At 44.4% G+C, this 22716-nt stretch overlaps 1 protein-coding gene across 1 annotated transcript in view; it reads left to right on the forward strand.

Annotated features, from left to right (window-relative positions):
* The first annotated feature begins 206 nt into the window (after positions 1–206).
* Positions 207–22716, forward strand: part of LOC138569526 (rho guanine nucleotide exchange factor 3-like) — a 388611-nt gene continuing 366101 nt past the window's right edge. The window contains exon 1 of the mRNA XM_069647576.1: positions 207–555. Coding sequence (XP_069503677.1) covers positions 491–555 — 65 coding nt within the window. The 5' untranslated portion in view covers positions 207–490. The remainder of the gene's footprint in view (positions 556–22716) is intronic.

A 22716-nucleotide genomic window follows, 5' to 3' on the forward strand; every position in this document is an offset into this window, starting at 1 on the left:
CCTCTTTTAGTTCCCAGTCCACCCCTGCTTGTGGTCCTTTATTGCGGGACCAGGGGTGTATTTAGCGTTCTAGATGCTAGCGGGTGATTGTCTCCGAGTGCTGCCCTGCAGGTCTTCTTTCTTTTAAGCGAGCTCCGCAGTCTCGGCTGTGGTGTCGGCTCTAGCTGTGAACTGGGCCAACGCGCATTTGCAAGCAGGAAACCTCTCCCTGCACCGAGCGCAAGAACCTATGCATCTTCAGGCCGGTTTCAGGAAGCAGCGGTCGCAGACGGAAACTTTGTGTCGAGGGCACACATTTACACGAAACTCTGCCCCATCTGAACTAAACAAGCGGCCTATACGGAGAAAGAGAAACCCACCTTGCCGGGGGCCACACCGAAAAAGAGGCAAGCGAAAAGCGACGCGCCATTCCACCCTTCCCAGCCACGGTGCTGCGCATGACAGCGGACGTCTCTCAGAATGGAATGAGAGCAGAATGAACTGATTCAAAATGGATGTGAGCCCAGACCTGGATGCCGACGGGTACCCCGAAGTCGAGTTCAGTGACACATCGTGGTAAGAAACCCAGCCAGCCGTCGTCAGGGACATAGCTTTTGATGTTTACATTACCCTTTGCTCTGATTTAATGTGGAGAGTCCCTCTGGGTATCCTCCACACGCCTGTTAACCGTGGCCCGTTTTCTTTCCTCTATGTTTTAACCCAATGCGTTGGCTTCACCAGCTACAGCTTGTAAGCGGCACTTTCCCCTGTCACTGTGTCAGCTGTATTCATCTTCTCAGAAGGATTTATTTAGCGTTACTGGGGACTTGACATGTGACTTGATGACCCTACTTTGGTTAAGAGAGAACGAAAAGGTGTTCTCCTGTATCCATAATGATTTATTAAATAACTCTCTTCATGTTAACACTCGCCTACATTTTGCCTACACTCTGCTCTACACAGACACTAGGCGTGGCGAAGTGGGGAGGGGGAGCGGGTGACAACTACATTAAATCACTTACTTTGAGTATGCCAGAGTTTCATTTAAGCTTTTAATAGAAATCTTTACTTTGTTTTCACTGCACTTTTGAGTTCGGTTCCTCTTCAGTGTGCTCAGTGACCTTCTAACGCTCTTTTTCCTGCCCCCTCCTTCCTCTTTGGGGCCTTGGGGTAGCTCTGAAATGAAAGCATGACGATCTGTCAATCTGCCATGCTGCTGTGAAAAGAGTCTTCTCCCGGCCCTGTTTCAGGAGAATAACTATGACAGGGAGAGAGAAGACTCTTTTCACATAAGCCCAGCTGAGTGGGGCATTAGAACAGCTGGGTCTCAGACAAAATGGACAACATCTATGGCATAGTCATACACACTCTTAGCTTTGCCGCTAAATCCCACATTGAAACTTTTCTCAAAAGAGGGACTCTGCTGCAGCCCTTGGTACAAAACCAGGCAGCAGCCTTCCTTGGCGAAGTGCTCATTCTCATAAGCCACAGGAAAGCAAACAGAGCCCCACTCATCTAGGTATTCGGTCGCAGCATTCCTTTTGCTTACTCGGTCTGGGCCCATTTTCAGGGTAAGGCCCCATATTGGCCAGTGGCTTCTGGAGAGTCACAACTTTCCCTTCTCCCTTCTGGGTACATCTGACGACCATGGACATGGGTGCATTGGGCCTCTCCCCAGATGTCCTCAAAACAGTGCCTACACCCATAAACAGCGGGCAATGACATGAGCAGATAGGATGCAATGCTGGCCATTTATACTGTGAGCAGCAAACATCTGATTCTGACCACCTCTTCCCTGACTATTGTCATCCGGAGATAGCCCCACCATTCACTCTCTCAGTTCAGCATGAGAAAGAACCTATGTCTGGTTTCGCCCCTCACCTAAGCAAAGTTTACTCCCAGGCTCGGACTGGCCTATAGGGCAACAGGGCAATGCCCGAACCAAAAACGCAAAATGCTATTGTGGGCCAGTTTTCTTGGTCAAAGTGGACCACTTTTGTGGCCAATGTGGGCCAGTTTGATGAGTTACTCTACTGTGTGGCTAAAAGCTTTGACCAGTGTTCCTTAATAAATATTTAAAATGCACAATTTGCATCCCATTTTATAAAAAAACTCCCCCTTGTGTACTATTGAAGCTGTCACAAAAGGAATGAATTGCCATTTGCAACTGTGGGACACATTTTCATTGGTGCCCAAAATAATGTTATACCACAGTCAGACTCTGCTTATTCCAAACCCGATAATGTGGGCCACTGCCTGTGGTATTCATTTATTTTCTTCCATTCATGACACTATAGAGGTTCATGTGCGTCAGTGGCACTCTCCTTGTTTCCAAAGTGATGATAGTACCACTGTGTGGCCAGTACCAGAACGTGAGGCAAAACAAAGCCTGGTGAAACAGGCCGTGCAATTTCTTAACAATCCCACTGGCGCTGCAGGTCGAGTCCCTTAGTTTACATACTTGACCTAAGATAAATGCACTCGCCCCATGGTGACGGATGACAAAATACTTATCAGTGCTTTCTGTAAAATGGTGCATGTCACCATAAGCAAATCTTGCCATGGAAAAGGTCCCCAGGGGGCAGTTTATGCTCGATTTTGCACCCTGCCTACAATCAAGCACTTTCCCGAAATATTGGAGGACTGGAGTGAAGAAAAGTAAGTAACACCAGACTTAGATTATGTGGGGAAGGCTCTTCAGGAGTAAGGAAAATAAAGATCACCTCCCTGACGACCTTTTCCAGGCAAGATTTTCAGAAATAAAACTCATATTTCGTGCAATGCTGTCAGCCATGCACAGTGAAACATGTATTTTTTTATTTGTGTTTTTTTAATTGTGATTTAGTTTTCGGGGGAAAGTGTCACTTAGAGACTCAGCAAGGTCAGCAATGTACAGCTTAAAAAGAGTGGCGGCAAGCGGACAGCCTTGTTTCACTCCTCTTTTAATGGGGAGGTCAGTGGATAAGGTACCCTTGTTGTTAATTCTTATTCGCATGGAGGTGTTTTGATGGAGGGCTTTTATTGGCTGTAATAGTTCTTCAAGACACTTCAATTTCTTTAGTTTTAGCCATAGTTTGTGTCTGTTCACTCCAGCAAAAGCTTGGCTTAAGTCTATAAAGGCTCATTGTAACCTCCCCTTGACTGTGATGGCATTTAATTTTAGTATTGACAAGATGAATAAGTTTAGTTCCGTGCCAGTCTCCTTAATGAATCCATTCTGATGGGGATCTATGACCGATGCAAACAGTTTCCCTATGGTATCGAGCAGGGATATGGGCCGATAGTTTGTTGGCTCGTCACGCCTCCATTTCTTGAAGATTGGGACAGTAATACTTTTGGTCCATGAGTTCGAAATTTGTTTTTGATTTTCAATGCTCTTGAATATCGTGGTTATCATCTCAGACCATTTTGCTGGGTCTTTTTTAAGATGTAGATTTGTTAGACGGTCTGGCCCTGCCGCCGATGAATCTATCAGTTTTCATATTGCTTAGTCGATTTGTTCTTCGTCCATCATTGTTTTCCAAGAGTTGCAGTTGCATCTGGGTTCGACTTCTGTGATGGTGTGTAGACTTCCGAACACTTTGGCACAATGCTTCATCCACTGAGATTCTGAGACTCCACTTATGACACGACTCTGATTATTTAAGGTTTGATTGTTGATTATATCCCATGTGTCTCTTGTGGTAGCTTGAGCAAATGCATGCAACATCCTTTCCCCTTGTTAATGATCTCTCGATTGTCTAAACCCAATTAGCCAGTTCTTATAATATTGTTGCTTCCTTTTAATTTGTCTGAATTGTGTTTCTCCATTAGCTGAATTCTTTATGTGCCGAGTTTCTCATCTTAGCTGTTTCCTTTTGGCTACCACTTTCATGCTGTATTGATGTTTTGGGTTCAATAAAGGCAGTTTCAATCCAGAGTATTTAGTTTTGTAGATTTTTAAAAGGGAAATGTACGAGATGTCAGAGTTGTCATAAATTGTTTGATTTTTGTAGTTGATTAATAGGTCTGCAATATCACTTTTCCTTAGTCTCAGGCGATTACCTCCCGGATTTATCTCTACAGTACAAGTTTTATCAGTCACCTTTTTCTTTGGTTCGCTTAGTCAAGTAAGTTTCACGATGTTGTGATCCCTGGCTTCTTGTGGTAACACCTCAGAACTATCCACTTCATGCAAATGGTTCTTCAGGATCCATATATAATCGATTATAGAGCTTAAGACTCTGTTTGTCCGGCTTGATTTACCTGCAGTGTCCCATTTCACTTGGCGATTTAGCATAAATAAGCTGTTCTCATTTGCCATCTGCTCCCACTTTGCTGCATCTGACTCTCCAAAACTAAGTGGATCAAGGTTTGGGAGTCCCTGTTGGTTGAGACATTTGATGTTCAAGTCTCCACATATAACTACATTCAAGTGAGGGACATTTGCTGTTTGAACTTTTATTATATCTGAAATTTTGCTTAGCAACTTGGAGGTCTTGATTCTCAGGGTAGATGTTTATATCAGTGTTCTTAATTCTGTATCTGGGTCCAGTGATTTGGTTTTGATTATTGCCCATTGCATAAATCGATTTGGGTTGCCTTTTTAATTGAGGGTTCTCTGTTTTTGTCTTACCAGCGTTAATAGGCCTGCCAATGTTCTTCCGTTTTTGCCTTTTTGTGCTGGGTTCATGTGAATCTCATAGTTTTCAGTTGGCAGCTCCTGGATCCAGGTTTCTTGTAAGCATATAATTGATGCTTTCTTTAGGTGTACATTCCCTTTGTTCAACAAATGTTTAAAACCCCTTATGTTCCAGGAGATTACAAAATCCTGTTCGGATGTCTCAACCTTTTTTTGCTAATCTTTTTTTTTGGATGGTTAACGATTTGGCTATCCAAGACCAGTCTTCGCTGTAACTTGGTCTTGCCTTTGAGGACGACTTTTGTTTACTTTGTTCTTTGTCTGAGGTATAGTTGTCAAACATTATCTTTATGATCTCTCTTCTCTGAGCCTTTTAGTCACTTTCCTCTTTGGTCTTTTTTTTCTCTTGTTTTGCCGCAATTTGGTTTGTTTTATTTGATTCAAGCTCCAAAGTTCTTGTCCTGTGATCGTGTAGTTCATCACCTAGTTTTGCTAGTTCTGTACGTTCTTTCATCATGATGCTTTTTGCTTTGAGTGAGTTTAGATGTAGGATCACTCTATCTACTCTACTTCCGTCCATGTACTCGACGACCGCAACGTCGGTCGATGAAATGCCCTTTAGGGATAGTACACAGTGTAGGAGATGGATCACGTTTTTGCGATTTAGATTTGTTTCATCATATTCAGTGAGGATATTTTAAATCATCACTTTTGGTTTGTTTTTAGCGCTAAATATCTGAGTTAACTCAACGGTCTTCCTTGCATCTGGCTTCAGTGTGTTTCCAGGTGGCTTTTTTGGTTTTTGGATTTCAGTTTTTGTTAGTTAGTTCCATTTTTTTTTGTTTTTCCTGATCTTTCTTTGCATAGTTTTCTTCAACTTGTCTTAATTTCCTTTGTGACAAATGAAGTATTCTCCTCTGGTGCAACCTCTTTGATTTCTTTATCCATACTCACAGTGTCTCTAGTTACTTTAGGGATTTTATCATTCGTATATCCCTGGCTACTATTCCGTTTCTTCTTTTACTTCACTGCCTGAGTTAGCAGCGTTTTCTTCAATATAAAAGGACGCGTCATCTATTAGGTCATATGACGCATCCGCTTCTTCTGTATCCGTGTTCCTATCACTATCTTCCTCGTATGAGTTTAGCAAAATTGCAATTTCTTTTGTGTCAACTGAGATAGTGCTCTTTGCTTCGTCCTTATGTTGACTGTCTCTTTGAATGTAGATAGTACGCTTGAGCAGTTGGATGTTTCTCAGAAAAGCCCTAGATCCAGTCACTTTCTTTTGCGAGCCGGTTTTGATGTTTTTGTTCTTTTTCTCTATCCCTTTTTTATTCTCATTTAAGTCTTTGTCGCCCAACTGTCGAATGACCATTTCCTCTGTTTCTTTTTATTCTGCCTTTGGAGTTTTGCAAAGACAGGGTACAGACAATCCTTCCCATCAGCATCGGGCTTTGATAGCTGTTTTTTCTTTGCGTTCGGTTTTGGATGTGTCACTGCTTCTCTCGATGTCGCTTCATGTGGTAAGATATTTTTGCTTTCCATTTCAAATTCTTTTGTTTTGGATAGCCCTTTGTTTGTGTTTTCTTGCCGTGTTGGGCAAGTTGTTGAGACAGTGTCTTCATCCGTGTCTACTATCTGTGCCTCTTTTCTTTTCATTTGCAGCTGTGATGTAGGTCTTTTTGCATCAGATTCGTCAGTGGTTCTCACTCCTGAAGTTGTTTATGTTTTTGTTGTCCTTGCAATTCCAGTTGAAAAGTTGAAACCCACTGACGCTTGGGCCCTTGTTCCCTGGTGTCCTAAGTGCCTCTCGTTCTCTGTTTCAAAATTCATCTAGTAATCCCTTTCTTTAGTCTCTGCCGTTTTTCTCATCCATTTTATTCAGTCTAGTAAGGCAGGTGTGAGGTTTGATTTTTCTCCCTGGTCACCACTTGCTAGATCGTAGAGCCTCTTTTGCAATGCGGCTGAAGTATCTGCCTCATGATTTAAGCGCTACTCCAGTTTTGCCGAGAATGTTACCAGGGCATTTATTTTGGAATGATTCAGTGCTAGCAAGGCTGTATTGTCTTTTAAGTTGTCGTTTATCGTTTCATACAACTTGGTCTAGGGAGCTAGAGAGATTGATAACGCTGCCATAATGTTATTATGTATCTGAATGCCTGCGGTAATTGAGAGATGTTTTTTTCCTGTTGATTGAATGTTTGATTCTTCCTCCCTGTTTTTTGTTTCTTCAAGTTGGATCTTTTTGGGCGCTCGTATTTCTGTGGTCCCATCCTTTTCAATAGGGTTGTCCAAGTCAATTATGTTGTGTGGGTATTTATTCTTCTGTTTTCTTTCATTGACTGTGTTGTTTGGGTGGCCGACGTGCTTTTTGAAAGATTCACTTCTCTCTCCCGTCCAGAAGTGTTTGTGATTGTGACTGTGTGGGGATTTCTATTCTCGCCTTCATCCAAATAGTTCTCGGCCCTTATGAACGTTCGGTCTCAAATCTTGTCATCCCCATCATTAATGTAGGACTGTTTAGCTTTTGTAAGCATGTTTCCATCTTCTTCTTGAGGTCCTGCGGTTGTGTTTGTGTTATAAACCCCACCTTGGGTTACCACTGTTTGACATTTGTGTCTTGTTCGAATGATTATGATTACCTATTAGTGGGTTGTTTCTAGATTTAATTTTACTTATGAAGCTTTCCCGCCATTCAAATTCCCTTATTTCATCTGCAATTGAGGTATTGTGCATGCTGCTATTTCCTTTTCTTTTGCCCTTTTGCCGATTAGCGGGGTAGACATTTGGTTCTTTAGATGGTTTGTTGATTGTTTGACCAACTCTGTTCCTTTCATTTGACAGCGAGTTCCTTTCTTCTGAGTTATGAATATCTTATTACCTCCGTTGTATGTTGTCTCTTTTTCCATTCAAATGTCTTCCTTCTCATCGGCATTTGAGATGCCTTTGTTTACTTCATTTATTTCAATTGTTTTGTCTTTATTCCAGATTTCTGCTGGTTCTCGTTCTGAGTTATTTTTTAGGGCTAAGGCAGTTAGGTCCTCCTTGCCAGGTTCAGTCTGAGCAGTCTGAGCACCAGTTGTTAATTCATTTTCTTCCTCAATTCCACTTTCCGGGTGTTTTGATTCCCAGTTAATATGGTCAGAGCTTCCCGCATTTCTTGTGGGAGCTGTTCTGACGTCTGTTTGTTCTGGTCACTGAGTTTGTCTTGTTTGTGGTATTGCTCATGTTCGTCGCCACTTTCCTTTGATTATGTACCCTCTCCATCGTTTATGATGGTGAGATGTTCGTTATTAACACGGGGCACCGTTTCTGCCTCTGGTCCAAGTGTGTCATCTCATGTACACTCTTGGCTTTTGCTGTGGGCTTGGTCGTGAAGTTGGCTAGCAACACCAAGGTCCGCTGAGTTTTTTCCATACGGACACCACTACCTTTCAGGAGAGTCTTATTTATGTTTGTTATGTTCATTTCCGTAGTCTGTGGTATTTCCGTAGTCAATGATGTATTTTCCATGTCTGGTAATGAGGAGTAATTCACTAGTTGTATTTGCAAAATCTCAGAGGGAAGTTCCACTCTTTCTTTTAAAGTGCTTTGTGCTGCGCCGTGTTCAGGAGTTACTTCATCAGCAATTGCTGAAGTGGTCGTGTCCGACAACGGCATGTCTCGATTCGGGTCGACAAACGACCCGAGCTCGATTAGCTCAGCGTCAGTTATGTCAAGAGTTACCTTCTCACACTCGGTTTCGTTTTCGGTTCTACTATCCGCAGTTTCAGCTACAGGAAAACTGCGGCTAATCACTTTTATGTAATGTGTGGGTTTTGCAACACTAGTAGGAACATTACCGTTGACATTGGGATTAGCATTAGCATTGGGGCTAACAGTAGCATTCACAACTTGAGCGCGTTCAGTGAGCTCTTGCCTGAATTTCATTTTGGCAGTCGTGTCACTTACCGAACGCCACCGCAAGCCTGATTTACCTCTGTGCTTCCAGGCCGACACTGAAGCATGTAGCTGACTCTCCTGCCGGGTTAAGGGACGCATCTTTGCTCTGGTGTTTGGCTATGTGGAATCCTGCAAGTCGTCAGCCTCCGTAGTTCTAGAGTCCTCTTGGAATCTGGCTGGAATACGACTGGACTCTCACCACAGACTTACGCGCCGCAAGGGGGTTCTTGTAGGGAGTCCTTCTGGTTAAAGGCACAGTGCTGCTTTTCCTAAGACAAGAAGGAAAACACAGGTACAACGCTCCTTTCTGGTGACTGGAATATAACTGGGCTCTCACTGTGGTGCTACACGCCGGAAAGGGGTTCTTGTAGGCAGTCCTTCCGGTTAAAGGCACAGTGCTGCTTTTCCTAGGACAAGAAGGAAAACACAGGTACAACGCTCCACTCTGGTGACTGGAATAAGACTGGACTCTCACCACAGACTCACCCGCGGTGCTACGTGCCCGAAAGGGGTTCTTTTAGGCAGTCCTTCTGGTTGAAGGCACAGTGCTGCTTTTGCTAGGACAAGAAGGAAAACACAGGTACAAGGCTCCGCTCTGGTGACTGGAATACGACTGGACTCTTACCACAGACTCACGCGTATTTGCCATTTACAGTAAATGTCTAATAAGTTTCAAACACCTCCATACTCACCAGCAAGCTCGAGCACCATGCAAATGGAACTCGCCCATCGTAAAGTTTCCTGTCAAAAGCAAGTGGGCACATAGGTGTGAACCACTGTGAAACCATGGAGGGCATGTGTTCTGCTCTTCTGGGCCCTACAATCTACAAAAGGAAGGTGTGAATGTTGTGTCTCCACTTAGAAGGGTCAAGGAGACCTATAAAATTAACTCCCAAAATATCTTCATTTACTTATAAGAATACACATTTTATTAGTTATAAAACACAATCTTAAAATAGTCTCATAACATTAATGTAAACCATATCATCACAGTACAACAAGTGATCCGTGTGAGACTTCACACTGGATTATTTTTCCTTAGGTGTACTATTTGTGCTAACACTTGTAAAAAGCCCTACTTGTACAAGTTTCTGTCCTACTCATGCACATCAATGCCAGACATTCATCAGGGGAAAAGTTAACTTGTGTCTGTTGTGTACAGAACCCGCAGATATGTTCAATGTTTCTTTTAGTTTCTCTGTCACCCTGTTGGATAAAGACACTTTTAGTGTAAAATAGAGATCTTATAATTAGGTCTATATGATCCCCGATCCCTAGGGGGTTAAGATATTTTAAGAAATAAATACCTTGTGGGCAACTTGGGCGTGGGTACCAGTGCCTCCGTGCAACATTAATTAATTGCTTTGGCTGGCTTCCTTAATATAGGAATGTCAGTCTGCTTCCTCTTTGTAACCCAGGAATAATAAATAGAACCTCCATTCAAACATAGGTTCTAAGTTGGCCTTGAAAAAGAATTGAAAATAACATTGTCCCCAGAATCTTACCTACGGTAGCTTTTTCATGAATTGACTCTGTACTCCTGTGGTGACACAATCTACAGAAACTGGAGACATAGTATTACACCATCAGTCTCACAGTTCTGTACATTAATTCTAGGTTCTCTCTAAATAATATACTGTAAACCCCATGTTCTCCAAAGTAACATGTTCTCACAAACACCCATGGGTGTCACTTACTTGAGGGTAGCTGTTTTTTAATTAGCCTCAGTATAGCAAGAGAAGGGACATCTTGCTCTAATTCCCCATTCCAGCGATCTTTTGGGCAAGAGATGTCTGTATTAGTTCTTAATCCCCCAAAATGCCCAATAAGTGTACAAAAAAAGGTGAAGTCCTGACCTCCTTGGCCTTACCTCAGTGTCTCTGGGTGCCAGCGTTTCACAGGGTCATTGGTAAAATGCACCAGCTGTGAGCCTCACTCTCAGATTTCTGCCCCTCCTCTTTTAGTTTGTATTCTTCTTCCAGCAGTGTTACGTTATATTAGGTGGTCACTCTCAACTCAGGTAGTTCCTCCCCACCCCCTCCGAGCAAGGTGGCGTGCACCCAAAGCACTTATACAGATTAAACTTTAGTGAGGCCTCCAACCCGTCTTGCACCACCCCAACACATACCCTCTGTACCATCAATGGTCTAGGAACCAGGCCTGTGTATATTAAGAATATATATTTATTTAAGGTTTGTCACAGAAGGCTAAAAGCCAAAAGATCAACCACTAATGCTGTGGCATTACACAAGATCACAAATTCAAAGTTCTTGCACCAATTGACTGACTTATATTTGTAATGAATTTACAGACTCTACAACACACAGGTCAAATTTAGAGATGAATAGCCACAATTTACATCAGATTTCTTGCAAATTAACCAATAGGAAACATACAAAACACACAGTGATTGCTTAGTTTGGCACCATACTCCTTTCTGCCAGCAACCTCCATCCTCCAGGCATCAATTAGATAGGACCCCTCTGATCTGAAGGCAAGGTACAGGAAGTGGGAATACAGTAGCAAAATCGTTTTGGGGTTTTTATTTGAAAGGCAAAGTCAACAAAGGAAGTCAATGGGAAAATCGTTTTTGGCTCTTTATTTGCATGAAAGGCAAAGTCAGGAAAGGAACTCAATGGGAAAATCATTTTGGGCTTTTTATTTGCATGAAATGCAGGGCTTTGGGGAAATCGTTTTGGGATGCAAGCAAATGAATGGGAAATTTTGTTTTGCACACTTTACATTAACTTGAATGGCAGCGTTCTAGGGTTCCTTATTTTGGGATTATGTACACCCCCTTCTGTACAGAAGACAGGGGTTTCAGAAAGGTAGAGTCACCCAAGTACTTTATTGTCTATACCGGCTTTAACACAGTGGGCATGAACTTAGTTAGTTTCGAACTCTAACAACACTCATCCCGTGATTTTCTATATGGGAATTCATTGATTTAACTTCAATTCCATACACTATGGACCTACACAGCTTCACCCCTCCCCACAATTTAATGGAAAGGATTAAGGCAGGCTGCTCCCAACACAATTCAATTTAAATGGGTAGGGTGATTTTCTATAGTGGAATTAATTAGCGTTGGATTTAATAAAATGCACCAAGGTTCTCCCCAGTTCCCCCACCTACCCGCTATGCAAGATGGAGATTAAAGCTGGCAGATTCACCCACATGGGAGGCCTTGATTATGTGGCATCCAGAGAAACAGCAGGGCCCCTCTGAGGACAGCACAGATCTGGTCACAGGTCTCAGTCAAGGGTATTCCCCAGCACCCAGACTTCCTCTGGCTCCTCAAATGGCAGGCCCAGCTAGGTTCTAGATTTCCCAGTCTCTGTCTCCGACGCATTGTTTAAGGCCCAGAAATGGAGTGGGGAAAGTCAAGGGAAAGGTCCCAACAGTCGAAAAGTCAAAGAAAGATCATTGAGTCGGTCAGCTAGAGAACTGAGCTTTTATAGGGTGGGTGACACTTCATTATTATCATAGTTCCCACACTACGGATTGGCCAATTCTCTCCCTTCACCTCCCACCAAGACACGCACTGGCTGCTGATAGGACCAGAAGTTGGGTGGTATGGGTTATGGAACCTGAGGGAGGATGAAAAATACATAATTTCAAAAATTACAGTTCATTTTACACTTTTGGGTTCTGAAAATCTAACAACGAGGCAGCTACCCTAATTCTTCAGATAATTGCCGGCACCTATATATTTTCCAGTTCTTTATTTTATGGCGAGTCAGAAAATACTAATTTTGTTTCGGCACGCCCTTCCGGGGCAGAGCTATCATTTTCCGCTATTTGCTCCTGAGCCGAAATAGTCACACATCTGCCCCTTCCCTATTCAAACCGTACTTCCATAACCTATCATCACAACAGCTTTCTATTCCTTGGAATTATGAGCAGGCCAGAATCAAAATTCTTCTCATAACTCAAATTGTATCCATCACATTAAATGTGTTTTTACATGGCCCGACAGGCATTTTCTCCCCTTTAATCTGAATCCGGGGTGAGCTCACTGGGGCATATAATTCTCTTTTAATTAAAGAAAAGGCAGCCCAATGGGAATCAATGGAAAGGCATCACATGAGTCCCTTAGTTTCAGATAGCCCCCACCAAATCTTAGGTTTAATTTCCCTTCTATGACCTGATCAGGACATCTGGCTGTCCCATGTGATCATGCCCTCCCCTCCTGGGCTTCAAAGGTTTTTATTCGAAGCTAATGCACAGTTAATGGGAAGACCTGACCTTAAAGGTCATTTCTGCTGGCTGTGTTATCTGCATCACTGCAGTCAGATCTCTCTTGCAATATTTCTTTATATTTTTAACTGAAGCTCCAGGTCTGTTTCCTTTTTAAACCCAGCCCAAAGGTCACAGATCCAGATACAGCCAGTTCAGTTACATGCACAATTCTGAGAAATAGCATTTAAATGTAAGAAACATATTTACACATTTACATTTTGTATTGCATCCAGGCCTGGTGGCAAGAAATAAACTCTTTCTTTACAGAATGCTTGAACAGAAATAAGTCCACTCTTGGTATTATTTACACTGATAGGCCATAGTTACATAAGAAACCAGTGTTCACTTATACAATAAAACGAAATAGGCCTTTCTCTTTAGAGTCTGTCATTTTATATGATGAAAACTAAGTCTCTTTATTCCGGATAAACGCAATCTGTCACTTGACTTGATTTCTTAAATGCCAGGCATCATTCCTCCTTGGTATTTTTCACATGCCCATCTGTTCAAAGTATATTTTCACATGTGTACTGCGGCAGCTTTGAATCTGCAAAAAGGTACCTTTCCCCAGTGTACATGAATTCAGCATCTGCAGCACCTGTGTATTTTTGTTTACCTCCATTGGACACAGTTACAATCACAGTTGTAAGGCACAGTCTCCTTAACTCGGTGTCTTTGTTTTTTACTGAAGTTGAAATAGGCCCATTTTTGTTCATTCACTAGGCCTTATATTGGAAAACAATGTTTTGTACTGCCGTTTATATTTCAATGGAATTCCACATTAGCCAGCTTCATTTGCACAATAGAGGCCTAGCATGGCCTCACCATCTCTGTCACTCTGGGGCTGTCTTTTATCCAACAGCTGTGCTGTCGACCCACCCCCTCTCTACACATGTTCAGAAATGAAAGTTTACATTCCATTAACCATGTTTTTATTAACTACTGATGGTACTCGATTCATCGTCCCCAGAATGATGAAGGGCCTAGTGGAGCCAAATAAAGCTTCAACCCTGTTGCATGACATTGTGCCACTCCCAAAAGAAGGATACTGGACATGAGCGAGCCACCCGGCATGCAGCTCTTTGCCAGAAATTAAGGTTATATGCCCTGGTACTCACACCACTAGTCAGCTATTGCAAACATATGCTTAAGAACAGAGACTGGTTAGAACCTTAATCACAAAGGCGCTGGGTCAGTGGTTATGATTTCAGGTAGTATTATCCGTTCTCAAGAATTCAAACGTAGTCTGAAGAGGTTGGTCACGGGGTGGAATTAATAACAGAGTTTAGCCAACACTTGTTTCGACCCTCCTGGGTCTTTTTCAAGGCTTTGTGAGTATTAGTACAAACATTCCAACATGGATATACATTGTTGATACACCAGAGCAGTGAACACCAAAGAAAGTGTTTTAGAGATAAAGAAAGTGTGAAGTGTCATGTGGGTTTGAGTAATGCATGTTTACAATTGCGACATCATGGTAATAGATAACATAAATCATATTGATGTTACATTAATATGCTTAATTGTCCTTTGGCATGGGTAGTTGGGACATTAAGAGATATTAGTACATTTGTATGTACCGACGAATTGCACCAAGGGAGAAGGAAGAAAAGAGGAGAGTGAGTGTTAGTTCCATCTTGGACGCCAGATGGCTCTGATGTGCCATCAATCTTGTAGAAATCAAACGGTAAGTTAGGGAGGTCTTGCCGTGTGGTGGGTAATTGGGTACATCAGTGTGGGCGATGAGCTCTGAATAGGAGAATAGATACAGAGTGTCAATGGGGAGCCTGAAGTAGGCCCGTTATCACAATGTTGTAGTTGCGTGGTGGTTATACCATGTAGTGGCCAATTCGGTCTAGAGCTGGCTTAGATGAGCTTTGGTAAGTGTGTCAGAGGTCATGGCCGTGTATCCTGTGACACAATAGGGGAGTGTTGCTCATTTGTGAATATAGCCTGTAAGAAATGGTGTTGTTACAGCGTGCCATGTACTGGCACCAGAGGTCAGAACATGGTGTGGCAGGGTAGCACGGTCAGTGTTTAGTGGTGATGGCATGTTGGCCCTTTCCCGGGTTGTGCTTGGGCATGAGTGTGTGCCTGAGATTAGGTGGCGATGGAAGCGGGTGAATGTCAAGTACTTGAGGGCGGCAGGTGTGTGCTGTGATTTCCGGTGGAACGGGGTGGTCTGGAATAGTCCGGACGGTGAGCCCGTGGCTGCGCTTAGAGATAAAGTATGCGTTAAAGGTTAGATTGTTGCAGCCCATCAATGTGTTTTGCAAGGAAAATACATGTGTATGAATGTCATTAGTGAGCAATGTTTGTCTGGGGGGGAGAATTTAAGCTGAGGAGTGGGGTATGTTTGGGGTGTCTGGGGGGATGGCATGGTGGTGGCTGTACCCGGTGAGGTAGCAGCGTGCTAATAGCATTGCTTGGTATTGAGGGTGTATGCACTCTTAGAACTTTTTATATATTGCCATCCTATAATCAGGTACTCCCACTATATATCAAGTTTTCCTATAAAATGCTCATCAACTCACGCCATTTGGCAGGTATGGCTATACTTTGTCTAGGTAATCAGATCATATGGCAACATGACTGATTTATTTTATAGTGTACATATTGCTGTGGTCTTCCACTATAGCACTTTGAAGTGGCTTCAAGGCACTCTTTGTAAACTAAATTTAGTTAATATTGCTAGGATGTGTCTCCTTTATCACAACTACCTAACACTTTCCCTTTATTTCTCACCCATCTTCCATTCTTTCGCCTGAGAATTTGGAATGGTTCATCAACTGACGATTGCTCAACTTTCATTTGAGAGCGAAATTGTTGTAAAAAATTGATTATGCGGATGCAATAGATGTTTTTGAAACAGCAACATCTAAGAGAGTGCCCTTCATTTTGTCAATAAACATAAACATGGGATAATGAAAATTGATTCCTGTTTGTAATATTGTAAATTGCAATGATTTCTGAGAGATGGTGCAGTCAGGAGTAGCAGAGAAGCAATTTGGGCGGTGGGATGCAGATTTTTGTGTTTCGCCAGGGACGTCATTTGGGGGCCACCAGGGGTCGCAACAGAGGTCTCCCTTGCTACCCCTGTGGTCTCCCTTGCTACACCTAAAAAAAAAAAAAAACATTCTTTTTTGTGTGTTTTTAAATGGACCTTCGGGGCTGTGGTCAGCGCCATATGGCTTTGTTTCTGGAGTGGCTGGCTGTCTTGTTCAGGCCTAGAAAGAATAGGAATAACAAATAGTCTTTCTGGAATTCTATACAATAATTACTAGACTCATCAAAGGTTTATTTTAGGCACACTTGAGGGGGTCAGTCACTGATTTAGTCTGATTTAGTCTATTCTTAAACGCCTCTAATGCAGACACAAACTATATGTATTTTGCTTTTTGTAAGTTGCAGTTATAGCATGTTTTTTTCTGCCGGTGTCTCTGTTACGATCATCACATGACATTCCATCACGGTGTCCTCGGTCACTTAATTTCATCATGCCACAATTAATGCTTTGTTGTAATGTGTCTATCTTTCCTGTCTACCTGGCATGCTGTTCAGGATGTTTGTTTACATGTATGATGTAACGAGTGCCCAGAGTACGGGATGCTGTGTGAGTGCGCTGATTTCCCTGCCCTACTCTAAATTGTTTAATACACAGTTATGAACCCTTGCAATGGTATGTATTTTGCCAACCTCTGTAATCTGAAAAGTAGATCCATGCAGGCTTGACATGTGGCCAACTTTCCACCATCCCTGCAGATTAACTGGCCTGCTGTTAAATCTCAGTTACCAGTTTATTGGTATCCAGTACAGATATGAAGCATTATGCTTCAACTTCTTATTTATTACTCTTCAGCAGTTTCAACAAAAACATAAGAAAACTGAAAAGGCTCTCTTTTTATCCCTTTTCTTTACCTATAAACTACAAGTCCCACTGTCTCTGTAGTCCTTTTAGAGTCAATCCAGCATATGACCCACTTACTGTTCCTGCACTCCTGCTCTTCTTTTCCTGCTCTTCAGCAGATAAGTACCCTTTAGCTACTTATGCGTGAGAGACATGATGTTTAAGCTGTTTTTATAGACATAAAACAAAATCAACGTAAAAGGGAGTGTTTGGCAACTAAGGAGAACGTACAAATGTGCAAGAAGTGTTTTACAGTTGTGGATAATAAAGGAACAAGACATTTTCGCAAGCACAGGTTAAACATTAGGCGCAAGTAACAGCGCAGCATCAGGAGTGCGAACCCAGATGTACTTGTAGTAAAGTCAAGTAGTGATCGAACCGGAGCGAGGGACACGAGGCCGGTGTCGCATTCACTGGCACACCCAGGGGCTAGTGCCCTCTCAGTCCTAGCATCAGTAATATGGCCTACACCCTCGCGGGGGCAGAGCCTAGTGAGCAAGGCACTTGGGCACCGTCCGACGGGGAGGCAGAGCCAAGTCCTTGTGCCGCCGAGCGGCATCACCAAATTTGAAAGCAATCATTGCGCACATCCAGAAGCCGGGCTTGGCGGTGAATACGTTTTATCTCACGCAGACACGTGAGGCAAAGACTGCAGCTGTAACAGCTGATTAACTCATAGCTAAATAATAGCAATACGTATCGGACGAGTCCTACGCTCGAACAAGCACAAAGCTTCTCAAGAAGCACACAGATTTCGAGAGATAACAGCTCTCGAGTTAACACGGTCTCAGACAGCCCAGAAGAATGGTGTACGGGCCCACAAGGCAATTAAAAGCCAAGCAGGTGCTAGCCACGAGAAAAATAAAAACAAAAAAACCTCTTATTAAAAGTAAGAGAAAGAAAGCAAGTGAGTATTCTTCAGTGTGCTAAACATCTGACACAACGCAGCAGTGGGCGTGTGCAAGACACCTTTAATGCAGTTAAAAAGCACGCAGCACTCTATATCATGTCTGAATTTGAGTGGAGTGAGGAGGAGCAAACACTGACATCACCTCCAGCTTTAAGGAAGTGCTGGGAAGCTAGTTGGTCGATGCTGTGGCGCAAGGGGTGAAACCCTTACAAGATAGGTTGGCGACCTTAGAGTCCATCCTAAAACAGCCCGGAGAGAGCACAGAGGGAACAGACAGACCGCCCCAGAGCCTCTGCAAAGAGGCCTGAAGGGGAGTAACCAGACCCGCAAGAGGAAACCCTCTGCTGACCCCCCGGGTCGACCTTACAGGGTAGAAGAGAAGACCCCAGAGGCATCTGACACGTATGCTAAGCTAAGAGAGGCCTTCATGCAAAGGCCAGCAGTGCCAAACCTCACAACCCTCTCCCCAGGGGAAGATAATTTGGGCAAAGATGACCCAGGCTCGGAAGAAGAGCCAGTGGAAGGCAATCTCTCCTCCCAAGAGGAGGAAGAGAAGGAAGAGGAAGAGAGGGTAAGACCCAGCAGAGGCAAGAAAGCACGCAAAAAGAAACACCTAGATGAGGATCTAGAGGAAGTGACGGACATGTTTGATCCAGACAGTATCAGGAACCCCAGGTCTTCTGATTGGCAGCCCTCCCCCAGAGTAATGAAATACACGGCCCTAAGACTGAGAAAAGCGCTAGACAAAGAGGTGAGGCAGCGCTTAAGGGCAGAATGCCCTCGGCCGGACCTGCCAGGTAAAGTGGCACAAATGCCAGAGTTGGACCCCAAAATGCTGGCTTTTGTGTCAAAAACCAGCAAAGATCCCCGAAAAGGGATAGATAGGTTGTGGAGGAGTTGCCAAGAGAAAGTGATTGATATCTCTGGGCCTTTAGCCAAAATAATGGATCTGGCTGTGAGAGCCATAAATACTGGGGAAGACATCGACCCAGATACCCTAGTGAATTGGGCACAAAGAACACTCTGCATATTAGGTAATGCGAACTGAGCCATTTCTTCAGAGAGGAGGAGAAGCCTACTGCTCAAGATAGATGTCAAACTAAGTGATCTAGCTACAAATCCGCTCAGGGCCTCCTCTTTGGAGAGACCATTGGTAAAGCGATGGGCAGGTTAGTGGGTACATATACATCTCTGGAGAAAGCACAGGTATCAATACGCAAGGTTTTCCCAGGCAGAGTTTTTGTCACGACCCTCGCCCAAAACCCCCTCTGGCAAACCCATTGGCCAGGTGGAGTCAGGACTCGGGCCTCTAGAGCCAGGCATCCTTTTCCAGAGCCCTCTTGGAGCCACTCCTGGCACCTATGGCGCCAGGCTCATACACCATGAGAAACATGTGCTTGGGAACTACTTATTGTGTTGCCAGCCAACATGGAGGCATCCACATAGCTTGGTTCCCAGGAACCAAGCTATGCGGTCTAGTGTTTTGGGTGTGGTAGCCTAGGGACTACTTTACCTGGACTATTTTGTTGGGGCTATTTAATCCACACCTGAGCAAGACAACACGCTTCGCATTACATTGCAGCGTGACGCTCACCGGGTCCAGCTATTCCCTCGAACCTCGCAGAAGCAGAACCTGCAAGGAGACAAAAGGAACATCATTAGCAGCAGCATCTTACCTGCAGTCTTCATCTTCAACCACTCACAGCTTCTGAGAACAGCTTCCTTGAATCAGCACGCCTCCCTGACAGTACGACCTGAAAGAGGAAGACAGGGGCAACATTAAAGACAGCAGTAGAGACATTTGTAAATTACGAACTGCTCAAAAGACTTACCTGGCTGGTCGCCTCACGGCTGGCACCATTCTGGACATTCTACTCGCACTGAAGAACACCGCGAACTACAAGGAAGGAAAACACAGGTTAGCAAAGGCAAGACTTCGCAGCGCTGCACATAGCGCTTACTTACCGCATCATAGCGCTCTTAATGCGCCATCATTTACCAGCGGGGCTCAACCAAGCCAGTTTGCCGCGCTGAAGCTCCGCATACCTGAGGGAGGAAAAAGAGACATTCTAAACTAAGAATGGCATGCAGGATAGCAACAAAACTAAAGAACAGCAATAAGACCTACCTGAACAATATCAAACGGGCCGGCGTCAGTGAAGTAACTGGACCGCACACGCCCAAGAAAGACAACGCGCCCCTGCAAAGAAGGCAGGACGGAGAGCACGCCTAATTCTACCACCAGGCAGATCCTTCTCCGCAGACCACATCTGGACACAGCTGAGAAGCATACCAGCGAGTAACCCGGCTGGGTGGCATCCCTTGGATAACAGGTGAGCGTAACAGATTTTGCCGGGACCGGCCACTATAGAGGTCAAGCAGCCGGTCGTTTTCACGAAGGCAGAAGACCTCAGAAAAATAGAGCCCAGTACTGGGAGAGTAAGCAACAGGATTCCTTCTTTCCGGCCAGAGGTAGATTCCCAAGAGGTTGCAGAGGGAGAGGAGCCGGCAGAGGCCAGAGCTTTACCCCAGGTGAGATCCCCAAAATATCCTCCAGAGGGGGGAATAAAGGCAGCATTTTTGCGGGAAACTGGTGTGCGCTTTCCAATGATGCTTGGGTTTTGCAAAGGTCTACAGCTAGAATTTATAGAGGAGCCGGTACAAAAGTACTGGCCCAGAGAAATACAATTAGATCAGATAGAACAAGAGAGTTTATACTGCAAGCTTCTCCAACTAGAACTGAAGGAAGCCATAGAAAAGTGCAGATCGGCCCGAAATTCGACAGCACTATGTTTCTGATCCACAGAAAAGAGAAAGTGCGACCTGTCATGGACTTGAAAGAATTGAACGGTTGGATTGTATACCACCACTTCAAAATGGAAGGGATACACCAACTGAGAGACACCATCAGAGAAGGAGACTGGCTGACAAGAATAGATTTGAAAGATGCGTACCTTACGGTACCAGTTCAGGCGGAATTCAGGAGTTTCCTGGCTTTTTGCTGGAATGGCCAATTGTGATAATTCAGAACAATGCCCTTTGGGCTAGCCTCAGCGCCTTGGGCATTTACCAAGCTTATGAGACCAGAAGCAGCAACGATCCGGGAGAAGGGGATCCGGATGATCATATCCCTAGATGACCTACTGCTTCTGGAGAATCGAGACACTCTGTTATATCAGACCGCGTGGGTGCAAGATCTCCTTTCGTCGCTAGGGTCCCTAGTGAACGTAGAGAAATCAGACACAACCCCAGTGCAAATATTAGACTTCCTGGGTTTTGTCCTAGACACCAAGAAAGTGATGCTAGAGCTGCCAGCTCGGAAAATCAAGGACATCAAGAAAGAGGGACTGCCTGAGCAAGACCTCGCCAGGGTAGTAGGGATGCTGGCAGCATCGATCCAATCTATTTTCCCAGGTCCCCTGCACTAACGCGCCCTGTGGAGACTAAAGATCATACACTGGCAGTAGGGTCTGAAGTACCATCAAATAATCCCCTTAGATCAAGAGTCCATCACAGAGCTAGAATGGTGGTTGAAGAATATGGATGCCTGGAATGGACGTGCCATATTTGGAGATCAACCAGATCTAGTTATAGAATCTAACGTAAGCCGAGTGGGCTTTGGAGCCAGATGCAGGCCAGTAGAGACCGGAGGGAAATGGAGCGGAGAGGAACTCCGGCATCACATAAACTGTTTGGAGCTTCTAGCAGGCTCCTTCGCCATCAAAGCATTCACGAGAGTGAGGGTGAGCTCCTGTGTCCTTCTCAAGATGGGCAACATATCAGCAGTCAGATACATAAACCACCTAGGGGGAACGAGACCAAATTGCTAGCAGAACTAGCGAAAGACTTTTGGCATTTCTGCCTCCAATCAGGGACGTCAGTGATGGCAGAATACCTACCAGGAATGCTCAACGTAGTAGCCGACTGGAACTTCCGGTATCTGACAGACTCCAGCGATTGGAAACTGAGCGTGCAAGTCTTTCAGCGGCTAAACCAGCTGTGGGGACCAGTGCACACCGATCTGTTTATGTCTCGACTCAACACACAGACTCGGAGATATTTAATCTGGAGGTTGGATCTGTCTGCTCAAGGCACAGACACGTTACTCCAAGCGTGGGCGGGAGTGCTACAGTATTCTTTGCCCCCCTTTGTAATGTTGAGCAGAGTCTTAGCAAAGTGTTGGTGAGAGAAAGCAGAGTTGATTCTGATAGCTCCGATATGGAGATTGCAAGTATGGTTCCCGAAGGCTGATGGAACTGACAGCAGATATACTGCACGTCCTCCCGGACGGGGAGCAATTGCTCACAGACCCAGCTAGGTAATTTCATACTCTGAGAGTGAGGGGGACTCTCCCTCTGATAGTGTGCAGGATATAAGGAGACGCTGGCAACTGCCGGGCAATTCATCGCTAGCTCATCGCAGAGTCGTGGGCCCCATCCACTAGGAGGAGCTGCGGCGGCTTGGGCGAGGCGATTGAGCTGGTGCAGAGGGAGACATTTTTATCCCGTTGCAGCTCCTGTAGTAGCAATCTTGAATTTCCTGGCACACCTTTTTCAGGATGGGAAAGCATTTAGGACCATAGGAGTATACAGGTCGGCTATCCAAGCAGGACACCCATTGGGGAAGCATGGAATTTTGACAGGACATCTATGATAGATACTCAGTAAATAAATACCATCCCTGTCCCCTGGGCTCCACAGCGCCTCAGAAGGAGAGCTGATTTTGGCAGGTGGGTAGGGGGATTGCGCAACGAAGGCATTTGTAAAATGCCTTTGTTGTACAACCCCTCTTCCCCCTCTACCCATCACTCCCCAAAATCAGCTCAACTGACCAAAATGCACACACAAACACATTCACACAGCAATCACTCTATCATTCACACGAGCACTCATCACCATACACTCACTTATAACACAAGCATACACTCATCCATACAAATATTTAAATAAAAAATAAATGAACATAAATGTACCTTCTGCAGGGGCCTACACGTGGGTGCTGAAATGCCCCACGCCAGACTGCCCTATCTGTATGTGCGAGGAGGCGCAGGAGCTCCCCCTCGCACATACAGTCATACAGAGTGACCCAGCCAGCATTTCCAATGAGCTATGCAAG

The sequence above is a fragment of the Ambystoma mexicanum genome, chromosome 2q (genome assembly GCF_040938575.1).
Source record: "Ambystoma mexicanum isolate Mex_15411 chromosome 2q, UKY_AmexF1_1, whole genome shotgun sequence".
Classification (NCBI taxonomy): Eukaryota; Metazoa; Chordata; class Amphibia; order Caudata; family Ambystomatidae; genus Ambystoma; species Ambystoma mexicanum.